Raw genomic sequence first — 24,583 nt, 5'->3', positions numbered from 1 at the left:
CCCCCTTTTTGGATTTATTTATTTTATTTGAAAGGCATAGCTACAGAGAGAGAGAGAGAGAGAGACAGAGATCTTCCACTTGCTGGTTCACTCCCCAGATAGCGACAATGGCCAGCGTTGGGCCAGGCCTAAGCCAGGAGCTTCATCCAGGTGTTCCATGTGAGTGGCAGGAGCCCAAGTGCTTGGAGCATTTTCTGCTGCTTTCCTAGGTGTATTAGCAGGGAGCTGGATCAGAAGAGGAATAGCCAGGACTTGAACCGGCACCCATGGAAGATGCCAGTACTGCAGATGGTCGCTTAACCCACTGAGCCACAATGTGGGCCCCTCATTAACTCCTAATCTGCAGCTCATAGCACAGTTCTAAGAAAAGTGCTTGGTAGAAACTTAATGAGTAACTTCAGAAAGAATTCACTGTTCTTGCATACTCTAACCCTTAAAAAATTCCTCAGTGAAAACATGCTTGAGATGTTCTCTTCATTCCAAACAGATGAAACTCAGCTGCCTAAGGGTCCTGGGAATGCACTCTTTCATAGTTACTCTGTAAATTTAAAATGGACACAGAGAAAGTTTTTTTTTTTTTTTATAACAAATTAGGTTATCTTGTCCATGTATGCTTCTTATCAATCTTGAAAATGGTAACACTGTTTCATTAGTGAATTATATAAGGGGACTTCAAAAAGTTTGGAAAAAAAATAGAAATAAAAGTTTTTAATACATTTTTAAAGTCCATGCAGAATTTTTTCATAGTAAGCATTTTCCATGAACTTTTTGATGACTCCTTGCATAGGGTGATTGAAATTCTCTAAGTCTTGGGTCTTCTGTGTAAAATCTGAGTAACAGTGTTGAACGCTGTCTATTCCAACCATAATGCTCGAACATCTCCTTATATATCAAATATACAAGGAAATCATGCACCTCAACAGTACTATCTTGCATTAACAGATTGCCATTTATCTATCTCTATAAAATCAGGGAGAGTATTCATTTCATGGGGGAAAAGCAGACTTACCTTCCACTCGTTTTTTATGAAGTGGGGGTCGTCCTTTCTTATTCCTTACTGAGGAGGTTTTGCTGCTGCTACTTCCACTGTTCACTGACATTCTATCATCTTCACCACCAGTGACTAAGGAATTTCTATAGGAGATTAGTGGAAGCCAGACGTCTTCCCTCCTTTCCATCATCTGCTCAGTAAGGAATTTCTCTAGATATGAATGCCTAGAAACACAAAAGAAAAAGCAGTGATTTTCAGAGAAGCAGTTCATGCATCACTTATTTAATTTTGCTTAACCTGAGACTCTTCTTTTAGGTTCTAAAAATACCTAAAGACACACATTAAAATGTTCACAGTGGTCACCCTTGGAAAGGGAGGGATTACGAATTTAAAATTTTGCTTCACATATTCCTAGGGCACTTTTAAACAAGAGAATGCATTACAAGTATATGTGTGTGTATGTGTGTGTGTACTCTTTCACATAGTTCTTCCCTTGCTTTTAAACATAAAAAAAAATAAAAAATAAAAAATCAGAAGTTTAATTTTAATAAAATATTAGTTTTACTGATATGGGATGTAGGTATTCCAAGCAGCTAACCAACCCACTCTCTCAGTTTTTTGTTTCTTTTTCTTAAAGATTTATTTTATTTATTTGAAAGACAGAGTTACAGAGAGAGGTAGAGACAGAGAGAAAGGCCTTCCATCTGCTGGTTCACTCCCCAGATGGCTGCAATGGCCGGAGCTGTGCTGACCTGAAGCCAGGAGCCAGGAGTCAGGAGCTTCTTCCGGGTTTCCCACGTGGGTGCAGGGGCCCAAGGACTTGGGCCATCTTCTACTGCTATCCCAGGCCATAGCAGAGAGCTGGATCAGAAGAGGAGCAGCCGGGACTAGAACTGGCACCCATATGGGATGCCAGTGCTTTAGGTCAGGGCGTTAATTTGCTGCACCACAGCGCCAGCCCCTCTGTTTTCTTTTAAAGCGCTCCAACCAGAAAAGGATTTCTAGAATGCTAGAGCGAGGAGGCTGGAAACCTCCTACCCAGGAACACAGCTATTCAACTGGTAAAAATGATAAAAGTAATTTAAAGCCTTTGCAAATTGTCCTGATGTCACACAGCACATGGAGAAAGATGATGTTGACTCCTCTCTCTAGTTCTCAGATCAGGGATATCTTGAAAGGAAGGAGCATAGGCCAGCGCCGCAGCTCAATAGGCTAATCCTCCGCCTGCGGCGCCAGCACACCAGGTTCTAGTCCCAGTTGGGGCTCCAGATTCTGTCCCGGTTGCCCTCCTTCCAGGCCAGCTCTCTGCTGTGGCCCGGGAGTGCAGTGGAGGATGGCCCAAGTGCTTGGGCTCCTGCACCTGTGTCCTGGCTCTGGATTGGCTCAGCTCCAGCCAAATGGAGAAATAATTAACAATAACATTAACCTTGAGGTGGGAAGGGAATCAGAATCAAGAGTTCAATTATTTCATAATATATTTTCAATATATTATCTGACATGTCCAGTTTCCAACAAAAAATTAAGATACAAAGAAAGTTGATATACAGATAGGGAAAGAAGCAATAGAACCTTGAGCAAACATTTCAAAGACATTATTATAAATGCATTCAAAGAACTAAAGAAAACCATACCAAAGGAATTAAAAGAAGTTGTGATAATAATCCCTCATCAGATAGAGAATATGAATTAAAGACAAATGAACAAAATAAAATTTCTGCAGTTGGAAAGTACAATAATGGAAATTAAAAATGCATTATAGGGGGGCTTAACAGAAGGTCTGAGTTGGCCAAGGAAATGATTTGCAAACTACAAAATATATCAAGAAATTATGCAGAACTAAGGAAGAAGGAGAAGAATGAAGAAAAAGGAACAGAATCTGAGCGGAATGTGGGACACCATTAAGTGCAATGACATGTAATGGGAATACTAAGAAATGAGAGAAGGGAGCACAAGAAAATTTAGAATAATGGCTAAAAATTTTCCACATTTGATCAAAAATATTAATTTGCACATCCACAAAGCTTAATAAACACCAAACAGGATAAATGCAGAGATTCACATCCAAATGCATCATAGGAAAAATGCTGAGAGCCAAAGCTAACCATGAAAGAGTAACAGTAAAGTAAATCTTATGCAAAGGCAACTCAATAAAACCAAGAGCTGACTCCTCATCAGACCCAGTGAAGACCACAAGGCAGTAGGATGACAGTCAGAGTGCTAAAAGTAAAAACCTAGCGGCTGGCTCCGTGGCTTAACAGGCTAATCCTCCACCTTGTGGCGCCGGCACACGGACACGGGGTTCTAGTCCCGGTTGGGACGCCGGATTCTATCCCGGTTGCCCCTCTTCCAGGCCAGCTCTCTGCTATGGCCCGGGTAAGGCAGTGGAGGATGATCCAAGTCCTTGGGCCCTGCACCCCATGGGAGACCAGGAGAAACACCCTGGCTCCTGGCTTCGGATCAGCATGATGCGCTGGCCACAGCTGCCATTGGAGGGTGAACCAACGGCAAAAAGGAAGACCTTTCTCTCTGTCTCTCTCACTATCCACTGCCTGTCAAAAACAAAGAAAGTAAAAACCTAGCAAACAAGGATCTCATGTACAGTAAAACTATTTCAACATTAAAGAAAACACACTTCCAGATGAATAAAAGACAATTTCTTCCTACAGACCTGCCTTAAAAGAAATAGTAAAGGAATTTCTTCAAGCTAAAAGAGAATGACACCAAAAAGGAAATGTGAATTTATACAAAGAGTACCAAGAAAGGTATACACAGATTGTTATAAAAGACTATATAATTGCATATTTAACTTTTTTTCTTAACTGATTTAAAAAAACAACTGTATAAAACACTATGTTTACAGTACTGCTGTATTGTTGGGCCAATAACATAGAAATGTAAATATCAATAATCACAAAAGAGGTGAGTGGTAGAAAAGTTGTATTAGTAGGAGAATGAAACCACACAGTAATCTAAATGCACAAGAAAAAATTAAGAGAAACCAGAAGTGGAAGGCTAACATTACAAACTCTATAAATATGTATTTGCTTTCCTTTCTACTATCAGATTCTGTAAAAGACAAAGTTATGTCAAGTAATAATAACAATGTATTGGGGCTAGTGCTGTGGTGTAGTGGTAAAACCACTGCCTGCAGCCAGCATCCCAAATGGGCGCCGGTTTGAGTCCCAGCTGCTCCACTTCAGATCTAGCTCTCTGCTATGGCCTGGGAAAGCAGCAGAAGATGGCTCAAGTCATTGGGCCCCTGTACCCACATGGGAAGATGGGGAGGAATTCCTTGCTCCTGGCTTCGGATCGGCGCAACTCTGGCTGTTGCAGCCAATTAGGGAGTGAACCATCGGATGGAAGACCTCTCTCTGTGTAACTGACTTTCAAATAAATAAATAACCTTTTAAAAAAAAATCAACAATGTAACAAATATAGATGATCATGTATAACAATAATAGCATGATAAAAATGAAAAGGAGGAAATGGAGTTATATAAATAAAGTTTCTGTATTTCCTTATAATTAAGTTAGAATAAATCTGAAATATGGAAAAGTGTAATTAAAAGGTAAGTTTATACTCTATTTCAATAATAGAACAACTAGGCAAAAGATTAACAAGAAAATAGAAGACCTGAAAAAATATTATAAACAAAGCTGCAAGCCAACTAGACTGAACAGACATATAGATAATAGAATTCCAGCCAACAACAGAATATACATTCTTTGCAGGACAGATCATGTTAGTCCATAAAACAAACCTCAGGATTTAATCCTAAAGGATTAAAATCACACCATGCATGATTTCTGACCACAATGAAGTCAGAAATCAGTAACAGAAGGAAAATTCAGAAATTCATGAATAAGTGAAAATTGAACAATATTTCTGAATAACCAACAGCTTAAAGAAGAAATAATGAGTGAAATGAGAAGGCACTTCAAAATAAATGAAGCTTGAAAGGCAACATGACAAAACTTAGAGGTACTCAGCTAAAACAGAATTCAGAGGAGAATGTATAGCTATAAATGCTTATATCAAAAACTTTCCAAACCATTCTACTCCCACAGATATTCAACGCCCATTGTTCTCTATCATATTATCTCATTTTAATACCTAAAGCCCTTGTGTCCCCTTGCATTAAGAACTTCCTAAGTTTAGAGGCAGGCATTTAGCCTAGGGTTAAGATACCACCTGTGACAGTATTATCCTATATTGGAGTGCTTGGTTTCAGGTCCTGGCTCTGCCCTGACTCCAACTTCCTGTTAACGTGTACCCTAGTAGGCAGCTGGTAATGGCTCTAGTTGAGTCCTTGCCACCCATATAAGATAAAGACCCAGAGACTGAGTTCCTGGCTTCCTGTATGAGGAATTATTTACAGTTATTTGGGAGAGTGAACCACCAGATGGGAGTTGTCTGTCTCCTGCAAATAAATAAATTAAAAAACAAAAATGGAACATAAGTTTTAGAACAGTCCCCAACAATATTAGGGGCTTAATAAATACTTTCTGACTAATGTGAAGTCAACATCTTTCCTTAGAACTATCACTTATATTCATAATCATTAGTTATCTCTCTAAATTTCTATTTATTTAGCATATTATTACAACTGATCCTCCTTACTATCAGTTAGAAACTATTTTCTCCTGCTTAATTTCATCTTGCAGATTCTAAGGTAATGAAAGGTGAGCAGTGGAAACAGAAACTCTAGTTCCTAAAAGCAAACTATCAGAGCTGAAATTATCAGTAGTAATTATATCTAGAGGATTACAGATTTTTCAAAAAAGAAACATTTAAAATTTCAACAGTGTCATTGCAAAGAACACTTCTTTTGCAACATGCAACTTACACAGTCTTTTTGTCCTGTCGAAGAAGCTTAGAAGAAAATTCACTTAATACTTCAAGAAAAGCCAGATTAGGAGGTGGATATTCTTGTCCTTTCTGATTTTGGTATTTAAAAGCAAACTCTATGCCATCCCTGAAGTAAAATAAAACAGCATCTTATTTTCCAGATAGTTAATATAGTTAATACAGTTCTCTCAATGGGCTAAAATCACAAAACATTTGCTCAGATAGTAAAATCAGCAGTAAAGATAGTAACATCTGATAATGAACTGGTAGAATTTATTATATAGTTGCATACATTTCTAGTACAAAACTGTAAGTTGGAGTATTGGTTTAAGTAAATGTTTTTTAAATTAAAACTTAAAAGCTGAGAATCTCTAAAGTTCTTGTTAACTTGAAAATTCTATCATTTGTCACTTTAAAAATAGGGGAAAAAAAAACAGTTGTTTCAGTTACAGTCCAGTAAACAAGATTCTATATAACAAAGAATTTATCTCACTCACTTGTGAAGTGTTGCAACTGCTTCTCGTGTCTTGATCTGGTCGAGTCCAAATGTAAGGGCAAAGCGACGTGCCAATTCTTTAATGCCACTGACATGGGCAGATGTCCTATCAAGGTTGGGACCCTGCTCTTGGACAAGTTCATTAAACAACTGTATAAAAAGAGAGGGAAAAATATAGCTAAGAAATATTCTAAATATTTAAATGTAATAAAGTTGTTTTTCAAATAGGTTATTTAGAAATATAAACGCATATGATGAAATGTGTTTGCTCCCTGAATTTTACTATAGCATTCTTATTCACTTACTTCAGGTCATCTATTACTAGTTTCTTGAGTTGACTTTTGTGTTAGTGGTATAAATGCAGAGAGGAAATTGGTATTTTTTTCTGTATGGGGTGGGCTTTCTGATGAAAATCGAAAATCCTGCTAGACAATTTGAAAACAGATGTAACATGGCTGTTTACATCTATTATATTGTTATTATTTTACAAGAAAGATAATATATGAAATGCAGCATTCAGAACTTTTTTTTCATTTACTATATCCTAGACAAGAATATTATGTAAAGAGATTATTTGGTATATGGAGCTATGGTTTTTTTCCCACCCATTAACAAGATACACTAAAAAAAGTTCTTAAACTGGACAGTGGGGTTTTATCAATTACATATATTCTGTCAAAATAGCAACAATGACAAAACCTCAGAATACTAGATAATATAAACGCAATCGTTTGACCACCAAATCTAGGAATTTTGATTGTATCTACACATATTTCCTTTCCTCCTATTAACTGGGGTGAACTGTTCTGATTTCAACAAAAACATTTACCTACTCAGCAGTTTTGCTTCTGTGCTTACTGCTCTCTACTGCATCTACTTCTCTCCTGGAGGCATGCATCTTAAATATCCCCCTAACCTTCTTAATCCCATTTCCTCTGACATCTTAAATATCCCCCTAACCTTAACCCCATTTCCTCTGACAGCTACCAAACCACTTCTGATTCCCTTTATGGCAAAGGTCCTGAGAAGTATTTTTTACATTTAATTTTTTCATTTCCTTAGCTCTGAATTCAATTTAATCACATCATCATTGAAACAGCTCCTGTGTTGCACATTTTTAACATGTTGTCTATTTTTTCAGGTTTTTATAGCAATGGATGGGCCAGAAGTACTTACTGCGTCATTAACAGAGGGAGCAGGTCTTCTAGATATTTAACTTTATTTACAGATAATTGTTTATAAATTGTTAAAAATTTAAAAATGTTTTCACATACAGCTGCTCACACAACAGCTTTAAATTTTAAAGTTTACATTTAAAATGAGTATTTTTTTTAAAGATTTATTAATTTATTTGAAAGATAGAGATAAAGAATCTTCGATCTGCTGGTTTACTTCTGAAATGGCCGGGGCTAGGCCAGGCCGAAGCCAGGAGCCAGGAACCACTTCTGGGTCTCCCATGTGGGTGCAGGGGTCCAAGTACTTGGGCCATTTTCTGCTGCTTTCCCAGGTGCATTAGCAGGGAGCTGGATCAGAAGTGGAGCAGTTGGGACTTGAACTGGTACCTATATGGGATGCCGACGGAGGCTTAACCTTCTATGCCACAGCACAGGCTCTACAATAATTCATTTCATTGCAAACAATCAAAGGAATATCAAAGTAAAAATCTGCCTTTCTCTCTTCTACCAAATACCACTCTTTTCTAAAGGTAATCAGCCTCAAAGGTCTAAAAGTTCTTTAGACCAGTTTAGACACATTACATATAAAGTTTCTATTTTTAAATAAATGGTAGAATACTATGTATTCTGTTTAGAACTTGGCTATTTTTCAAAAAAGTTCATTATTAGTTTCTGGGGCTGGTGTTGCGGCACAGTGGGTTAACACCCTGGCCTGAAGCGCCAACATCCCATATGGGCGCCAGTTTGAGACCTAGTTGCTCCACTTCCTGTCCAGCTCTCTGCTATGGCCTGGGAAAGCAATAGAAGATGGCCCAAGTCCTTGGGCCTCTGCACCCACATGGGAAGACCGGGAGGAAGCTCCTGGCTCCTGATCGGTGTAGTTCTGGCTGTGCGGCTAACTGGGGAGTGAACCATTGGATGGAAGACCTCTCTATCTTTCTCTGCCTCTCCTCTCTCTGTGTAACTCTGACTTTTAAATAAATAAATAAATCTTTGAAAAAATTATTAGTTTCTACACAGAATATGAGGATACTTGAGGAAATTCATAGAAAAATGGAAACAAGTTTCTTTTAGTGCAGAAAAGATTTTGAAATCGATATATAGCTTTTTCCATTAAGAAGTTCATGGAGGGGTGGGCATTTGGCCTAGCAGTTAAAGACACTCTATGTAAGTTCCTATCCCATATCAGAGTTCCTGGGTTCAAGTTTACTCTAGATTCAGCTTCTACTCTAGATTCTAGCTTCCTGCTAACATATACCCTAGGTGACAGAATGTGATGGCTTCATCCAAATGAAAGACCCAGATTGAGTCTCTAGCGCCTGGCTTTGGCTTGGTTCAGCCTGGCTATTGATGCGATTTCGGGAGTGAACGAGTAGATGGGAGATTTCTGTCTCTGTCTTTCAAATAAATAAAAATAAACACAACAGTATTATTAAAAGAAAAAGTTCATGGAAATGCTTATTAGGGAAAAACTATACATGGATTTCAAAAATACTTTTTTTTTTTTTTGACAGGCAGAGTGGATAGTGAGAGAGACAGAGAGAAAGGTCTTTTTTTTTTTTTTTTTTTGACAGGCAGAGTGGACAGTGAGAGAGAGAGAGAGAGAAAGGTCTTCCTTTTGCCGTTGGTTCACCCTCCAATGGCCGCCGCGGTAGCGCGCTGCGGCCGGCGCACCGCGCTGTTCCGATGGCAGGAGCCAAGTGCTTATCCTGGTCTCCCATGGGGTGCAGAGCCCAAACACTTGGGCCATCCTCCACTGCACTCCCTGGCCACAGCAGAGAGCTGGCCTGGAAGAGGGGCAACCGGGACAGGATCGGTGCCCCGACCGGGACTAGAACCCGGTGTGCCGGCGCCGCAAGGCGGAGGATTAGCCTGTTGAGCCACGGCGCCGGCCGAGAGAAAGGTCTTGCTTTGCCGTTGGTTCACCCTCCAATGGCCACTGCGGCCGGCGCATCGCGCTGATCCGAAGCCAGGAGCCAGGTGCTTCTCCTGGTCTTCCATGTGGGTTCAGGGCCCAAGGACTTGGGCCATCCTCCACTGCCTTCCCGGGCCACAGCAGAGAGCTGGCCTGGAAGAGGGGCAACTGGGATAGAATCCGGCATCCCAACCGGGACTAGAACCCGGTGTGCCAGCACCGCAAGGTGGAGGATTAGCCTGTTAAGCCACAGCGCCGGCCAAAAATACTTTTGTACTAAGAGGAATCTTTTAATCTCATTTTTCCACAAACATTTTGAAGTACCTTCACATACATCTTTTTTTTCATACATCTTAAATTTTGAAACGAACTGCACAATTACCTTCCAAAAAGGCAAGAGCAATTTCTTGCACATACTTAACATTCATTTATGCCATTTATTTCACATACTTAATATTCATTTAGTTTCTTTTTGTTTCAACTTCTATTTCATTACTTCTTAATAAAGCTGTGTCTCTTCCATGTTTATTGGTTTTTAAGATTCTGCCTTGAAGGATGGGACAGCTGGTGTAGTAATTAAGATGCTACCTGGGATGCCTGCATTCCATCTCAAAGCACTTTGACTTGCATCCTGGTTCCTGTGCTTCTCATCCAGTTTCTTGCTAACACACCCCTTTGAAGGCAGCAGATGGTAGCTCATACACTTTAGAGTGCCTGCCACTCACTTAGGAGACCCAGTCTGAGTTTTGGGTTCTTGGCTTAGGCCTGGTCCAGCTGGCTATTGTGGGCAACTGGGGATTATCTACTGTATAGAAGATCTATGTCTGTCACTTTTTCTTTCAAACAAAGTAGATTAAAAAATACTCCTCTTCTATAAAACTGCCTTTTAAAAAGTACCTCTTGCTCACTTTTCTGTGGGGTTTATTTATCTTTGCTATTGATTTGTTACATATGCTTGGAAATATTTTCCCCTAAGCTGTCATTCTTTACAAAAACTTTTTTTGTTAAAAATGCTGATTTGTGTACAAGCCTAAATGTATATAAAATAATAAATTTTAAGTTTGTGGCTTCTTCTAAAAGGTTTAAAAATATTTTATTAAAAATTTTAATTTTTAACCATTTATATACAATCTAGCAGTTATCTTGGGTACATTAGGTAAGGCTATTACTTCTTCCAAATACACAGCCAACTGACTCATCACCATTTACTGAACAGTCCCCATCGTTTTCCCACTGATTTGTAATGAGACCTTTATAAACAATACATGCACATACATTTAGGTCCCCTGAAATCTCTACTTCAATTCACTAGGCATTTACTAGGCATCTTATTTATATGTTTTTTTATTTGGATACAAATGGCCCTCTTTTCTCATTAAATACTTTTTATATTTTTCTTTTTAAATTAAAAGATTAGATCACCTCAGGACTTTAACTATTTGTGGAACTATAGGATAATCTTCCAAAAGACATAAAATTTATATCTTTGTACCAGATTATATCCTCAGTAATGCACTGATAAAATGATCTAGTTTAAATAAGATAACACAAAAGCACAGTATCATTATTTCAATTCTTTGATTCCCTTTCTCCAAATTTCTTACCTGCTGCAAACTGAGAATAAGTGTTTTGGCACACTGAATTTTGTCAATCTGTCTGGTTTTACTCAGTGTTTCCTTAATAATATCACCGTAGTCATTGTAATACTGTAAGGAAAGGAAAGAAAAAATAGCTTTAAATGTACTGAAATTTCATGAGATAAAGAATGCATCTGAAAAAGAAAGGAGAGCACTGAAATATTTAATTATCCTCTTCACAGTTTAATTTCATCATCATGGGAGCTAAATGATACTGTCTAAAATTAAAGTGCCACATATAAGATATTTAAGATTATAAAGTAAATAACAATAATACTAAAACAAAACACAAAAACTAGAGGAGCCAGCATTGTGGCATAGTGGTTTAAGCGGCTACCCATGATGCTGACATTCTATATCAAAGCAACAGGGGGATACTAATTCTAGTCCCAGCTACTCCACTTCCAATCCAATTCTCTGCTAATGCAAGCAGGAAAGCAATGGAAGATGGCTCAAGTACTCAGGCCCCTAATACCCACATGGGAAACCTGGATGGAGTTAAGAGTTCCTGGCATAGGCCTGGATCAGCCTGGGATGTTCCAGGCATTCGGGATGAAATAGTAAATGGAAGACATTTCTCTCTGTCAAATCAATAAATACATCTTAAAAAATTAAAATAATAAAATTAAAAATTGGAGATTCCAAAAGAGGTGGTTGTTGTAGGTGAGAAACTCCTCAATCTTCATAACATGATTCAACAGATACCATATAAGAGGTGACAAAGTGGAAACAGAACTTTGGTAGAAAAGTCTCGAAGAACTAAAACCAAAGTAGTTAAAATTGCTTACTTCCAGGGAATGAGCCTAAACAGGGGGAAGGGCAAATTAGGGTAACAGATTTAACTTTTCATTTAATACTTCTGTGTACCATCTCACCCCCCTCACCAACATGTCTGTATTTTACTATAATAATAGACATCTTCAACAGTGAATAGGAAACATTTAATTTCTTTGTTTTTTTTTTTTAATTTTTTAAAAATTTTTGACAGGCAGAGTGGACAGTAGAGGGAGACAGAGAGAAAGGTCTTCCTTTTGCCGTTGGTTCACCCTCCAATGGCCGCCGCGGTAGGCGCGCTGCAGCCGACGCACCGCGCTTTTCCGATGGCAGGAGCCAGGTGCTTATCCTGGTCTCCCATGGGGTGCAGGGCCCAAGAACTTGGGCCATCCTCCACTGCCTTCCCTGGCCACAGCAGAGAGCTGGCCTGGAAGAGGGGCAACCGGGACAGGATCGGTGCCCCGGCCGGGACTAGAACCCGGTGTGCCGGCGCCACAAGGCGGAGGATTAGCCTACTGAGCTGCGGCGCCGGCCTAAATTTCTTTGTAACTCAGTTCTTTTGATAGAAGATTTAAAGAATTTTTCAACTAATGTAATTGAGCAGGCAGATTTAAGATCAGATTTGAACTGATCAAATACAGAAGTGGAGGGAAAAGTCACATACCATATATCAGAGTAGCAAATAACTACTAGAATACTCATCAAAATATATGAGCCTTTACTGAGCATAAGAATGCAAAAAAAAGCTAAGGATGGTACAAGTTTTGGGTAAGGCTCATTTTTTGAAACCAACATAATACTGTTAAGAGATGAAATCAGGAGGAAATGGAAATCAACAGATTTTATCCTTCCCTACTTCACATAGCTAGGGAGGGCTACTACATAAAAAGAGTAGGATAAACACTGGTAAAGTGGAAATGAGATGAAGCTTGACTTAAGAGCTAAAGAGAGCATCAAATCATTCCAATGAATTCCTAGGCTTGAATCATATTCTAGGAAAACTTGAAGAAATTATTGAAACATTTTTTGTGCTCTTTGCAGCAAGGTAAAACATAGGAAATGTAATGGAGTATAGATATAATCATAGATCTTATTTTCCAAAGGGAAAGAATGTCATACGGAGAATTAAACAAAACAGCACAAATGCCTCCCTGACAAATGCCTGGGCTCCAACCTACATATTCTCATTCAGAATGAATATGACTCAGGAACATGTAATTTGAAAACGGTTCCAGATGATTGATGCATAATGAGGTTAAGAAGTAATTACCTAAACAATATGAGGCAGTTTCAAAAAGTTTGTAGAAAAAGGGAATTAAAATGTTGTGAGGCCCCCTCATGTATCAGTAAGCTTGGTATCTAACCTAAGCAAGAACACACAATATCTCATTAAAACAGTGCTTGTGAATACTTAGAAATGAAATGGTCACTAAAATCAAGCATTCACCGAGGTTCAATGGGCAAATATGACAGTCTAACTGGATACCAATAATTAGCTTGGCAAGTTCTTTCATGATTTCTTTGTAGACTATACACAGAAACATGAGTCGACACAGGTAGTAGGTAAATCTCCACTGCTATCTTAGCAAAGGCTTTTCTTCCCTCAATTCTTCCCTATTAAGACCCTATCTCTCCATCTAAATCCTGCTTAAATGTAGTTTTATGAAGCCTTTTCTAGTTTCTCTCACTTAAGGCTCTACATTCAGCGCTAGCTCTGTGATTTGTACATCTATCACTACAATAATCAAGCTGAGAATTAGTGATCCCGTGAAGAGTTGTGTTTTGAAGCTAGACAAACCCAAATCAAATCCTGATTAACAGTTGTGTTATCTTTGAAAAGCTGACCTCTCTGAAATTTAGTTTTTTTATCTGTAAATGAGGGCATTACTTCTTACCCATAGGGTTTTTTATAATGATTAGCTATAACGTGAAAGCCTTAGAACATATAATCCTCTGGTTACCAGCACAGTGCTCATCACACTTTATTATTTTTTTTAAACTGTAAAATACAATTAGTTACTATATCAAACTGAAATTGAACAATAACAAAACACAGATAAAGATACAACTGAATCAAATGGCACACTCAGTATTCTGAATATGGGCAATACAGAACATTCTCTCTGGTATGAGAATAAGGCACTGAGAAGTGTTCCCTAGTATCTGTTCCTATTGGGCCACGCCATGAGGATTTCTGAGCTTTGCTTTTTCAGAGGGTCTGGGGCAACACAGAGTTTACGGAATGGAGAGCCATCTGACAGTGTGTTTTTTCATGTCAATCCTTCTCTATGGAATCAATACAGTGGTACATACTGACAAAGAGTATACTTATATAAATGAAAGAAACTTTACCAAAAAAGTCATCTAAAATAAATACATGGAAGTTGTCAATTTTAGCTTCTGTCATCATCTTTTCATTTTTCCAGCCAAATTTATTTGCCACTTAGATGGGAAGAGGAAAATAAATTATACCTTCATGTAGTGTTTGAAGATGTCTGCAGCTGCATGCATATCAACAATATCATAAATGATCAGTTTGCTGAAGGCAGCAAGGAGATTCCTTCTTTTATGTAATGCCTCAATTTTATTAGCTTCATCTTCTTCATCGCCCTCTAGCCACAGAAAATAAACTGTCACGAATTTTGACTTTTTATACCAAGTACAACAATGTAGACAATCTGTATAATTGAAAACTAGCTAAATATTATAATTTCACAAACAGATACAATTCAGCTCTAGATGGGACAAAAAAGTGATAGCTGTAATGAATGATTATCTTAGGGTTTTGTATTTAGTTACATATTTATTAAACATTTGGTGGGCACTAAGTTCCCTTTTTCTAGGAGATTATCACTCTGCATATTTAATAAGATAAGCAAACCAAATAAAGAGATTGTTTATATGATACATATGTTACAATAATTCTGTTGACAGGGCTGGCACTGTGGTACAACGCGTTAAGCTGCCCTCTGCAATGCTGGCATCCCATATGGGTGCCAGTCGAGTCCCAGCTGCTCTACTTCAGATCCAGCTCCCTGCTAATGTGCCTAGGAAAGCAGTGGAGGATGGCCCAACTAGGAGACCTTGATGAAGTCCCTGGCTCCTGGTTTTGGCCTGGCCCATCCCTGGCTGTTGTGACCATCTGGGGAGCGAAGCAGCAGATGGAAGACCTCTGTATCTCTGTAACTCTGCCTTTCAAATAAATCAATAATTGTCTTCAACAATTCTGTTGTCTATTTACCTTAAAATTTTGCTTTTTTATTTCAGTATTGCTTATGTGCTAATGTATTCCTATAGAAGAGAATACCTGGAAATTTTTGAGATACAGGCAAAAACTATTCTTTTGGAAAAATACTTGGGGAAGCAATGGAAATATATGCACAAGATTACATTATCAGCTGAGAAATATATTTTGTAAACCATGTTATGCACTTAAACTTTATTTTAAAATTCTACCAAAAATTTTCAAAACAAGGAATGTTTCCGTCTCAAATTTTCAGTCTCAGGTTCTAGTCAACTGCCTTTTTAAATCCTAGCAGAAATCTCCCAGTAAGTCTCCAGATGATAACATTTGTTTCAGGTTCTCTATTGGCTATTCCCTGCCCCTGCCTCATGCTCTGGTCTGGCCAGGGGTCAGCTTCATTTTTTTCTTCTTCTTCACATATATATATTCATAAAGGAAGTTGTTCTCAATCTCTCCTTTCTACTAATTAGTCCTGTTGTGACGCCTCAACACTATGAGAAATCTGAGATTTTTTTAAAAGAAAACTAGCAGGCAAATTTTGTCTCCTGAGAGTTTCTAAATAAACACACTTTATTTCAGTTTAGTATTTTTAAAAATGTTTTATTAAAAATATTCTAATAACACCAAATAGATTTGTGGATCAGATATGCCTCCTCTGATTACGTTAGAGAGCTTAAATCATCTATTTCACAAATAACCTATTTCAAATAACACAACTAATCATTAACAATTCAGTTTAATTTTGCTAAATTATTATTCTGTGGGCTCAGCACAATTTTGATTAGTGAGTTTTGAAACAGTCTTTCAGCATTTAATATTTATAGATGTATTTTGCTCATTTAAGTTATGTGCAGCGATTACTCAAAAATAGAAAATAAATTGAGTACTCCCTTTGAAATGAAAACTATTAACCTGGTGCAATTAGAAATAACATCTATCCTATGCATACATTTGTACATGGGGGAAATGACAAGTGTGCACAATCGTTCAGTATAGCATAAGTTTGTGAGAACTGAAAATTGAAAACTAGCCATTTATCAATCAATATGAGATGGATTATGCAATTTGTGCTATATCTACACAACGAAATAATAAGTTATTAGAAAAAGAACAAGGAAACCCAATGATAGAGAAGGATCTCTAAGGAAAACTGTTAAAAGAAGGAGACTTCACTATATATATTTAATTCTTACTGGTTTATGAACTACATAACTACATTAACTTTTTAAAAGAGAAATCTCAGTGATTTCTAGGGACGAATTTGATCCCCCCCATCCTTTGGGGTTTGTAAAATAAGATTAATATTGATGATATGATAGCTACAAATACCCATGCTCTGGTTCTCTTCATCTTGGTCAATGAAAACATGATCCATCACAAAACTGAGGAGTTCAGACTGAAGTCCAGTATCGGGATTAAACACCAGAGGCTGAAGGCCCTCTCTGCCACCTGTCATTAACTGGTGGCTAAAAATCATCAAAAGATCACAGAGTAACATGAATGCCTGCAATGCAAATGGAATTCATCAGCAAAATATTGTATGAATACAGAGATGATTGCAAATCAGTATCAGTAAAACATACTAAATTAAAGCATACTTCAATAGCAATACCATAATATAGACTTTAAATATTTAAATTCTGTATAGTTTTAATTTCTGAATTTAATACAATTATTTTTCCTCATTAGGCATTGTCACATTCTCTCCACCCTTTAATACTTATATAATCTATTCCTTTTACTTGGTTGTGTTTATCAAAAAGAGCTGATCAAGAAATTTTGGACTTGAACTGTAAAAAGTGAGTTAAATTCAACTTGAGATACAAACTGATAAAACATTATCACAGTGTTTAGAAATAAATTATCACTGTTTAATGAAATAATTAGCATACGTTTAAAGACAAACTCTGTAATTCAACAAATTATTATATGGTTCTCAAAACTTTTAAGCTACTATTTGGGATGCTTAAAATTTAGTTCGAGATCATTCATATAAAAGCTGTTATCTAGGGGCCAGTGTTGAGGAGTAGGGGGTTAACCGCTGCCCATAACACAGGCATTCCATATGGGTGTGCTGGTTGAGTCCCAGCTGCACATCTGATCCAGCTCCATGCTAATGTCCCTGAGAAAGCTGCAGAAAAAGGCCCAAGTGCTTGGACCCCTGCTACCCATAAGGGAGACTCAATGAAGCTCCTGGCTCTTGGTTTTATTCTGGCCCAGCCCTGGCCATGTGGTCATTTGGGGAGTGAGCCAGCAGATGGGAGCTTGCTCTCTCAAATAAATAAAAATAATTCAATAAAAATGTGAAAAAAAAGGAATAAGGTCAAGGAAGGACATCTCTGCTTCTACTTTAAGTTAAATGCTGATAATTTTAAATAAAGAAGAGATCTATGACAATTTATTTGTAAATGAGAAAACTTCTAACCTAATATCAAAATAAGAAACAATATAGGAAAGGCACATTGTATTTTATGTAAAATTATTCCCTAACAGAACATAATTAATTGAAGAAATAAATTACAAAATCACTTCATGGAAATAGTACCTGGGGCTCACTTTTTTCTCTCTTTGAGCTGGGCCCTTCTCCAAGTGTCTGTGAGGAGTATGGTAGACCAAAGGGATAGCCCCACCTAACACCTCCCACTTCTATACCTGTGTTCAACAACAGGGATTCAAAGATTCCTTGTCCTAACACACCTAATCCTGTTGTCAGAGCCTACAAAGGCCTCTTTTCTAGGCATAATTTGTCCCCAGTGTGCATCGCTTGGCTTCAAGGTGGTCAAGAGGCAGCTGTTTGGGGTGGGTGCTGACAGAGTTGAAGTATTAACGTATATGTATGAGAAGCTCTTCCCAGTGTGGAAAAGAGCTGAAGAGTTTACAACAAAAGGGCAAGCTCAGATCAGTTCTCTAGACCTTCAATATTCTGACAGAAATCTCAGGACCCAAGAATTCTAAATTTGAACCTGGCCTTCTAGATGATGAGAGGATATTTGTCAAAGTAGAAAGACAGAATAGATTTTATAACAACAAGTCTATTAATTTATTTTATAACTTAAATGTTGAGATATTTATATTTCTGTCTTAGTTCCCATAAATTTTAGCAATAGCTATATCTACTAAGAACTGTCATAACAAAACTACATCATACTGTTCATCAAGGCGTTTGAGTGTTTATTGAGAGCCCTTAACTGGTAATTTCTTACCTGTTCCTTTACTGGAGTATTAACATTAGATAGGCACTGTTGGCAAACAGCCAAAAAGGATTTCACTGTTTTCCTCAATACCAACAAATCCTCCTGTAAGACACATTTAATTTTGTGAGCATGAATTACAATATACTAAAAAAACTGATAAAAAAGAGTAATACATGGAAAGTAGCCAAAGTGGGCTACTATCAAGGAAATTCATAAAACTAGTTATTACTGGCAATCAATTAACATAGCTATTTCCTGGTTATTGGTTCTAATTGAAGAAGGGATAGTTAGACTGATGATACCAAACAGTCCTTTTTAGCAATGGAATACTCAGTATGATTGTTCCCAATAGATTTTCATTTATATAAATGTGGTTTTTTAGGCTGATAATAAAATTATTAGTCTTTCCTCTAACACATACTAACTGGTGGTAGAAAGGTTAAGGAGCACTGCAGCACTGAAAAAATTAACTGAGCACCAAATGTGTACTGACTTCTCTCATAGTCTTAGCACTTAACAAACTGTCAAAGGAAGAAAATAAACCTTTAAGACTGGATGGACAGAGTATTTAATTAGATGGCCAAATAGCATTCCATATGAAACAATATTTGAAAGTATAAAAAGGAAATTTAATTTTGTTGGGCATATATAATATGTCAGACACAGATTTGAGGGCTTACTGTTGTACCAGCTAAGTGGTCATTATCAGCAAGAGTCTGAAAACAGAACTGATATCAAAGCTCATAGACTTCTCAGTCACTAATAAATAAGACACATGAAGATAAGTATTATAATGGGAAGTAATTACCTAAGCAAAGGACAAGGTAGAAATCACTCTAGAAAGTATTCCATTACACTAAAACTCTTTAGTACGGACAACAGTACTCATTCCTTTTTGGGATCCTCACATCCTAAATAATGATTCTTCAAAAACAAGATACATACTTCTGCAACACTTGGAAAAAGAAATAAGCTCATCTTGTGCACAGTGGTAAAACAGACACTATCTTCAGAACATTTTATGTTCCTTCAGATGAATATCCAATAACCAAACTTCAACATTCTGAATTAAAAGTTGTTGCAGGGGCTGGCACTGTGGCGTAGCATGTAAGGCTGCTGCCTGAGAAGCTGGTATCCCATATGGGCACTGATTCATGTCCAAGCTGCTCCACTTCCAATCCAGTTCCCCGTAAGGGCCTGGGAAAAACAGAAGATGGTCCAAGTGTTTGGGCCCCTGCAATCCACATGAGAGACCTGGAAGGGCTCCAAGCTTAGGCCCGGCTCAGCTTTGGCCACTGTGGCCATTTGGGGAGTGAACTAGCAGATGGAAGATCTCTCTAATTCTGACTTTCAAATAAATAAAGCAATCTTTAAAAAAGTCACAGAAGAGTTCCCAAAGAAGTATATGATGGACAAAAATTATGTAGCTATAGAAAGGGTATTCCAGATAGAGCACAGATTTTCAAATGTTTGAAAGTACTTCTGAGGACTATTAATTTATTACACTTGGGACATAAATAGGGAAGGGAGTAGCAAGAGAGAAAGCTAAAGAGGAAGTCCAGATCTATTTCCATTTAGATGGGAGCAAATTTAAAATGTCATGTTAAATCATTTGGATATTATGAGGGCAATAAGGAACTCCTGACAGGGGATTTTTTTACCATGGGAGTGCTAAAATTTTGTGTAAAAATGATACTTTTCTAAACAGAATGGAGATGACATGAAATAGGCCAGTTAAGTAAAGAGATTGTTCAGATTATATACCAAGTACTACATTTTAAGGGCTATAAATTTAAATCTAAAACCACTCTTTGTAGTAAATCATGCCTATGAAATGAGAGCTCAATGAAAACCCAAAAGCTCCTGGATTCCAGGAGCTCCAGGTAGCTCAACACATGGAAGTTCCCAGAGAGTGAGGTATGGAAACGCCATGCCCTACCCAAGTGCCTTTCCCACTTATCTCTTTATCTAATATTCATCTTTATCTTTAATAGTAAACTTATAAATCTAAGTAAAATGTTTCTTCTGATGTCTCTGAGGCACTCTAGTAAATTCACTGACCCCAAAGAGACAGCTGTAGGAACCCTAATTTTAGAAAGTTGGTCAGAAATACAGGTAAAATAACTGGCATCTTAAGTCAGGGCAGTCTTGTGGCGAGGAGCTTTCAAACTGGGAATCTGATTATTCTGATGCCATCCAGGAGTCAGAATTGAATAGGAGAAACTCAGTCTGCTGTGGAATTGATTTAATGTGTGACTCGCCATTCTTCTGCAGTCACAGAGGAGAAGGTATAGAAGTGACAGTATAGGAGAAACTAAATTTGGTTTATTCCTCAATATTCTTTACATTCAGTGGCAGTGATGGGATTTGCTAGAATGTCCTTGGCTCATGGAAACACATGGTTTAGGGGAGGATATATGAATGGGTGGAGGATGAAGAACCTTTGATTCCTGGATGGACATCTGGTTGTCCATAGTATGAACCTATACCTGTGTTGCATTCAATTACTAAAAGGTTAAGTTACCAGTGGAGTTTAGAGATGGCAGCAGAACCAACTTACACAGAGCTGACACACAGGATACATAAGGGAAAATAATGAAAAGCATGGCAAACATAATCCCCTAGTAATAACCAAGATAACAGTAAAAAAGAGACTGCTGGGTTGGGCCAAGAAGCTCTGGACCAAGCTTAGATGTTGACAGTCTAAGCTTAGGCCATTAGCCTTAAAGCTATATACAAAGGAGAAAATTATTTTAAGATTTATTTATTTATTTGAAAGACAGAGTTACAGAGAGGCACAGGCAGAGACAGAGACAGAGACAGAGAGAGGTCTTCCATCAGCTAGTTCACTCCCCAAATGGCTGCAATGGCCAGAGCTGGGCGGATCCAAAGAAGCTGAGCTTCTTCCAGGTTTCCCATGTGGGTGCAGGGGCCCAAGGACTTGGGCCATCTTCCACTGCTTTCCCAGGCACATTATCAGGGAGCTGGATAAGAGGTGGAGCAGCCAGGACCCAAACTGGCGCCCCCATGGAATGCCAGAACTGCAGATGATGGCTTTACCCACTAAGCCTCAGCGCCAGCTCTACAAGGGAGAAAATTAGACCAGGTCAACACAAAGTACCTTTAAATCTTCTCTGGTCACCAAATATGTGGTCAAGTAGGGTGAGGGAAAAAAACCAAGAAACTACTGAGACCAGAATGTTGAATATGAAGGAACTGTTTCATTTTGTAGATAATTATAATCAGCTTCTGAAGGAGCCTTTAATAAACTGGATTCTTGGGGTTAGTACTGTGGTGCAGCTGGTTAAGCTGCTGTCTGAAGTGCTGGCATCCCACATGTGCTCTGGTTCGAGTCCTGGTTGCTCTATTTCCTATCCAGCTCCTAGCTAATGTGCCTGGGAAAGCAGTGGGGGATGGCCCAAGTATTTGGGCCCCTGAACTCACATGGGAGACCTGGAAGAAGCTCCTGGCTTCTGGCTTTGGAATGGCCCAGTCCCAGGCACTGTGGCCATTTGGGGAGTGAATCAGCAGATGTAAGATCTCTGTCTTTCTTCTTTCTCTAACTCTACCTCTCAAATAAATAAATAAATCTTTTTAAAAAGATTGGATTCTTTGATCATGTTTTTCCATGCAACAGAGTAGAAGAGAGTGTTTGAACTGATGAAGGACCCATAGCTTACTACTCAATGAGACAGCCATCCTGGTGAACTGGACAAAAGCCACTGTTCCGGTCTGTTCACCCTGGGAAAGGGGACTGTTCAATTTCTACATATAATTTCCAAGTGGAACACCCAAATGAAGCAACTGATATGCTTCATAAGCAAGGCATGTGGGATTGGCACTATGATAATCTAGATATTCTCCGGAGAGTCAACCCCTGAATGTTTCCATTATTCAGGTCACGGCAAAGGCTGTACTTAAGGGTGTCCCTTTAACATGGACTCTTTCCCCTAAAACCAGTTGAGGAAACCTTATGAGATTTGCAGCCTCAGCTGTCTCTCAATGAGCTTACAGGTTCTAATAAAAACATTAGGCCGGGTAATAACAAGAGAATGGGGAAAGGCAAAAGAGAGTACAAAGACTCATCCTGGTTGACTAATGGGTACTAAGTCATAGTTAGAATGGTATTAAAGTTCAGGAGTGCTGTTGCACAGTAGGGTTAATACAGACAATGTTAATATACTGTATATTTTCCCTTTAAATTACCAATTAACATTTTTAAATGTTTCTACTATAAATAAATATTAGATATTTGAGGACATAAATATATTTACCTTGATTGGACGATATTAATGTACACATGTGTGAAAACGTCTCATGTAAATACAATCTGTTAGTTTCTGTTAAACTCTTTACTTATTTATTTATTTATTTATTTTGACAGGCAGAGTGGACAGTGAGAGAGAGAAAGACAGAAAGAAAGGTCTTCCTTTTTCTGTTGGTTTATCCCCCAATGGCCGCTCTGGTGGCGCGCTTTGGCCGGCACACCACATTGACCAAAGCCAGGAGCCAGGTGCTTCTCCTGGTCTCCCATGTGAGTGCAGGACCCAAGGACTTGGGCCATCCTCCACTGCACTCCCGGGCCACAGCAGAGAGCTGGACAGGAAGAGGAGCAACTGGGACAGAATCTGGTGCCCTGACCAAGACTAGAACCCGGTGTGCCGGCCCTACAGGTGGAGGATTAGCCTATTAAGCCATGGCGCTGGCCTTGTTAAACTTTTTCATAAAAAAGTAAAATATCCTTAAAAAAAAAAAAAGACTCATCCCAGGAAGCTGGGAATTTTGAAAAGATTATAAAGCAATCAGTTAATAAAACACTGATAGGGGTAAAACCAAGACCAAAAAAAAAAAAAAACCAAAAAAACAGGGCATGGCGAGTCATAAGACTCATCTCAGCAGACTGAAGCTTTTGTGAATACACTGTAAGTATTTGAGTTTTGGATATTTAAATCTCAAATGTAACACCTAGTTTTCAGTGTTGTTTCTGTCTTTGGAGATGTGAATCCCCACTTGCTGAAGCCTGCCATCTTCTCAAGGGCTAACCCATTAATAATTCAGGAACCCTTAAGCTGCCTATTGTAGTTCCAAAATATCTTGATTTCTCTTTCTTGTAGTGTACAAAGATGAAGGAAGCTAAAGGATTCAGAGGGAAAGTTGTTACTATTAGGACTAGAGTTAGAGATTTGAATTCCCAAATTATATCAAAATTCAGATAGAAGACAATAGCTATCACACTGCACCCCAAGCTTATATCAGCCACAGCCACAGAGTATGTTCAAATACTCTCATAGACTCAGATAATAGTTCATTTAATATAACTCTTGGCTTTGGCAAGAGAAGATTAGGAAAGTAGACTAGGGTTGAAACAGAATGTCAAAGAAACATTTTTGATTGTTAACTGAAATACTTCTACCAGTTTCTTTCTCAACTAACCTATCCAGCATTCCCACTTTATATATTAGAAATATGAGGCTTAAAGTGAAGCAACTTATCTTGCCACAGGTGGTTAAGAAATGAAGTCAAAACTTGAACTCAGATTTAACTCCACAGATTCTGCTCCAGAATACAAGAACTGAGAGCTTACTGTACAAATTGGGTCAGCAACAAGAAGTCATTTAATAAACATCCACTAATTGTTAAGTACTAGGAAAACATTTATGAAATAAGAAAAACTGCTATAGGTTGGAAAACGCATTACTGTACCACTCAGGGGATATTAAGTAGTATAAGACACCTATTTCCTTTCTACTCAAATAATGATTTGACAGGAAAGAAAACTTTTTATTAAGTACCATTAATTTTGGTGCAGAAAATCTCCCATCTCTAAACCAGAAAGTGGGAACTGTTACATTTGTTTAAATACTGTTAGTATTAAGTTTCTGATAAGTTCAGTTAAAATACATTTTTATACTGTAGTAATTGTTACTTTGAATAGATATTCACAGTCCTACCTCTTATTAATAATTAAGTATTAAATATCTTAAGGCAGTCATGTATTTGTAAATGAAATACTTTAAACGTTACTGTTCCTTTGTAGGTAAAACCAGTACCCAGGTAGACAGGGTTAGTGAAGCTGAAGAGGCTTAAGCTATGCTTCAAGGGGAGGTTTTCCCAATTAGAACAGAAATTCCTCTACATGGAGGCCCAGGAAGAAGGTTGAAGACACAATATGGAACACTTAACGGGATACTGATACCATGACTTGTGTTTTTTCCTGATTTGAACATATTTATTTCTCGTTTCCAAAGGAACACCCTGAACTAAAAAAGGAAAAAGATATAGAAGACATGGTTGTTTCTCCACTGACTT

At 38.0% G+C, this 24,583-nt stretch overlaps 1 protein-coding gene and 1 non-coding gene across 6 annotated transcripts in view; both read right to left on the bottom strand.

Annotated features, from left to right (window-relative positions):
- Positions 1–24,583, bottom strand: part of STAG1 (STAG1 cohesin complex component) — a 362,716-nt gene that overhangs the window by 9,860 nt on the left and 328,273 nt on the right. For all 5 annotated transcript variants that reach the window (XM_062214276.1, XM_062214273.1, XM_062214286.1 and 2 more), the window contains 7 exons: positions 18,284–18,376; positions 16,410–16,584; positions 14,309–14,448; positions 11,030–11,131; positions 6,337–6,485; positions 5,838–5,966; positions 1,010–1,215 (listed from right to left, as the gene is read on the bottom strand). In XM_062214276.1, coding sequence (XP_062070260.1) covers positions 1,010–1,215; positions 5,838–5,966; positions 6,337–6,485; positions 11,030–11,131; positions 14,309–14,448; positions 16,410–16,584; positions 18,284–18,376 — 994 coding nt within the window. The remainder of the gene's footprint in view (positions 1–1,009; positions 1,216–5,837; positions 5,967–6,336; positions 6,486–11,029; positions 11,132–14,308; positions 14,449–16,409; positions 16,585–18,283; positions 18,377–24,583) is intronic.
- LOC133752830 (U7 small nuclear RNA) lies at positions 6,730–6,790 on the bottom strand. The gene has a single exon (XR_009864980.1). It is a non-coding gene; the product is annotated as a U7 small nuclear RNA (small nuclear RNA).

The sequence above is a fragment of the Lepus europaeus genome, chromosome 2, assembly GCF_033115175.1.
Source record: "Lepus europaeus isolate LE1 chromosome 2, mLepTim1.pri, whole genome shotgun sequence".
Classification (NCBI taxonomy): Eukaryota; Metazoa; Chordata; class Mammalia; order Lagomorpha; family Leporidae; genus Lepus; species Lepus europaeus.
Note: the sequence above shows the minus strand (reverse complement) of the source record. Positions and strands in the feature narration are given on the sequence as shown.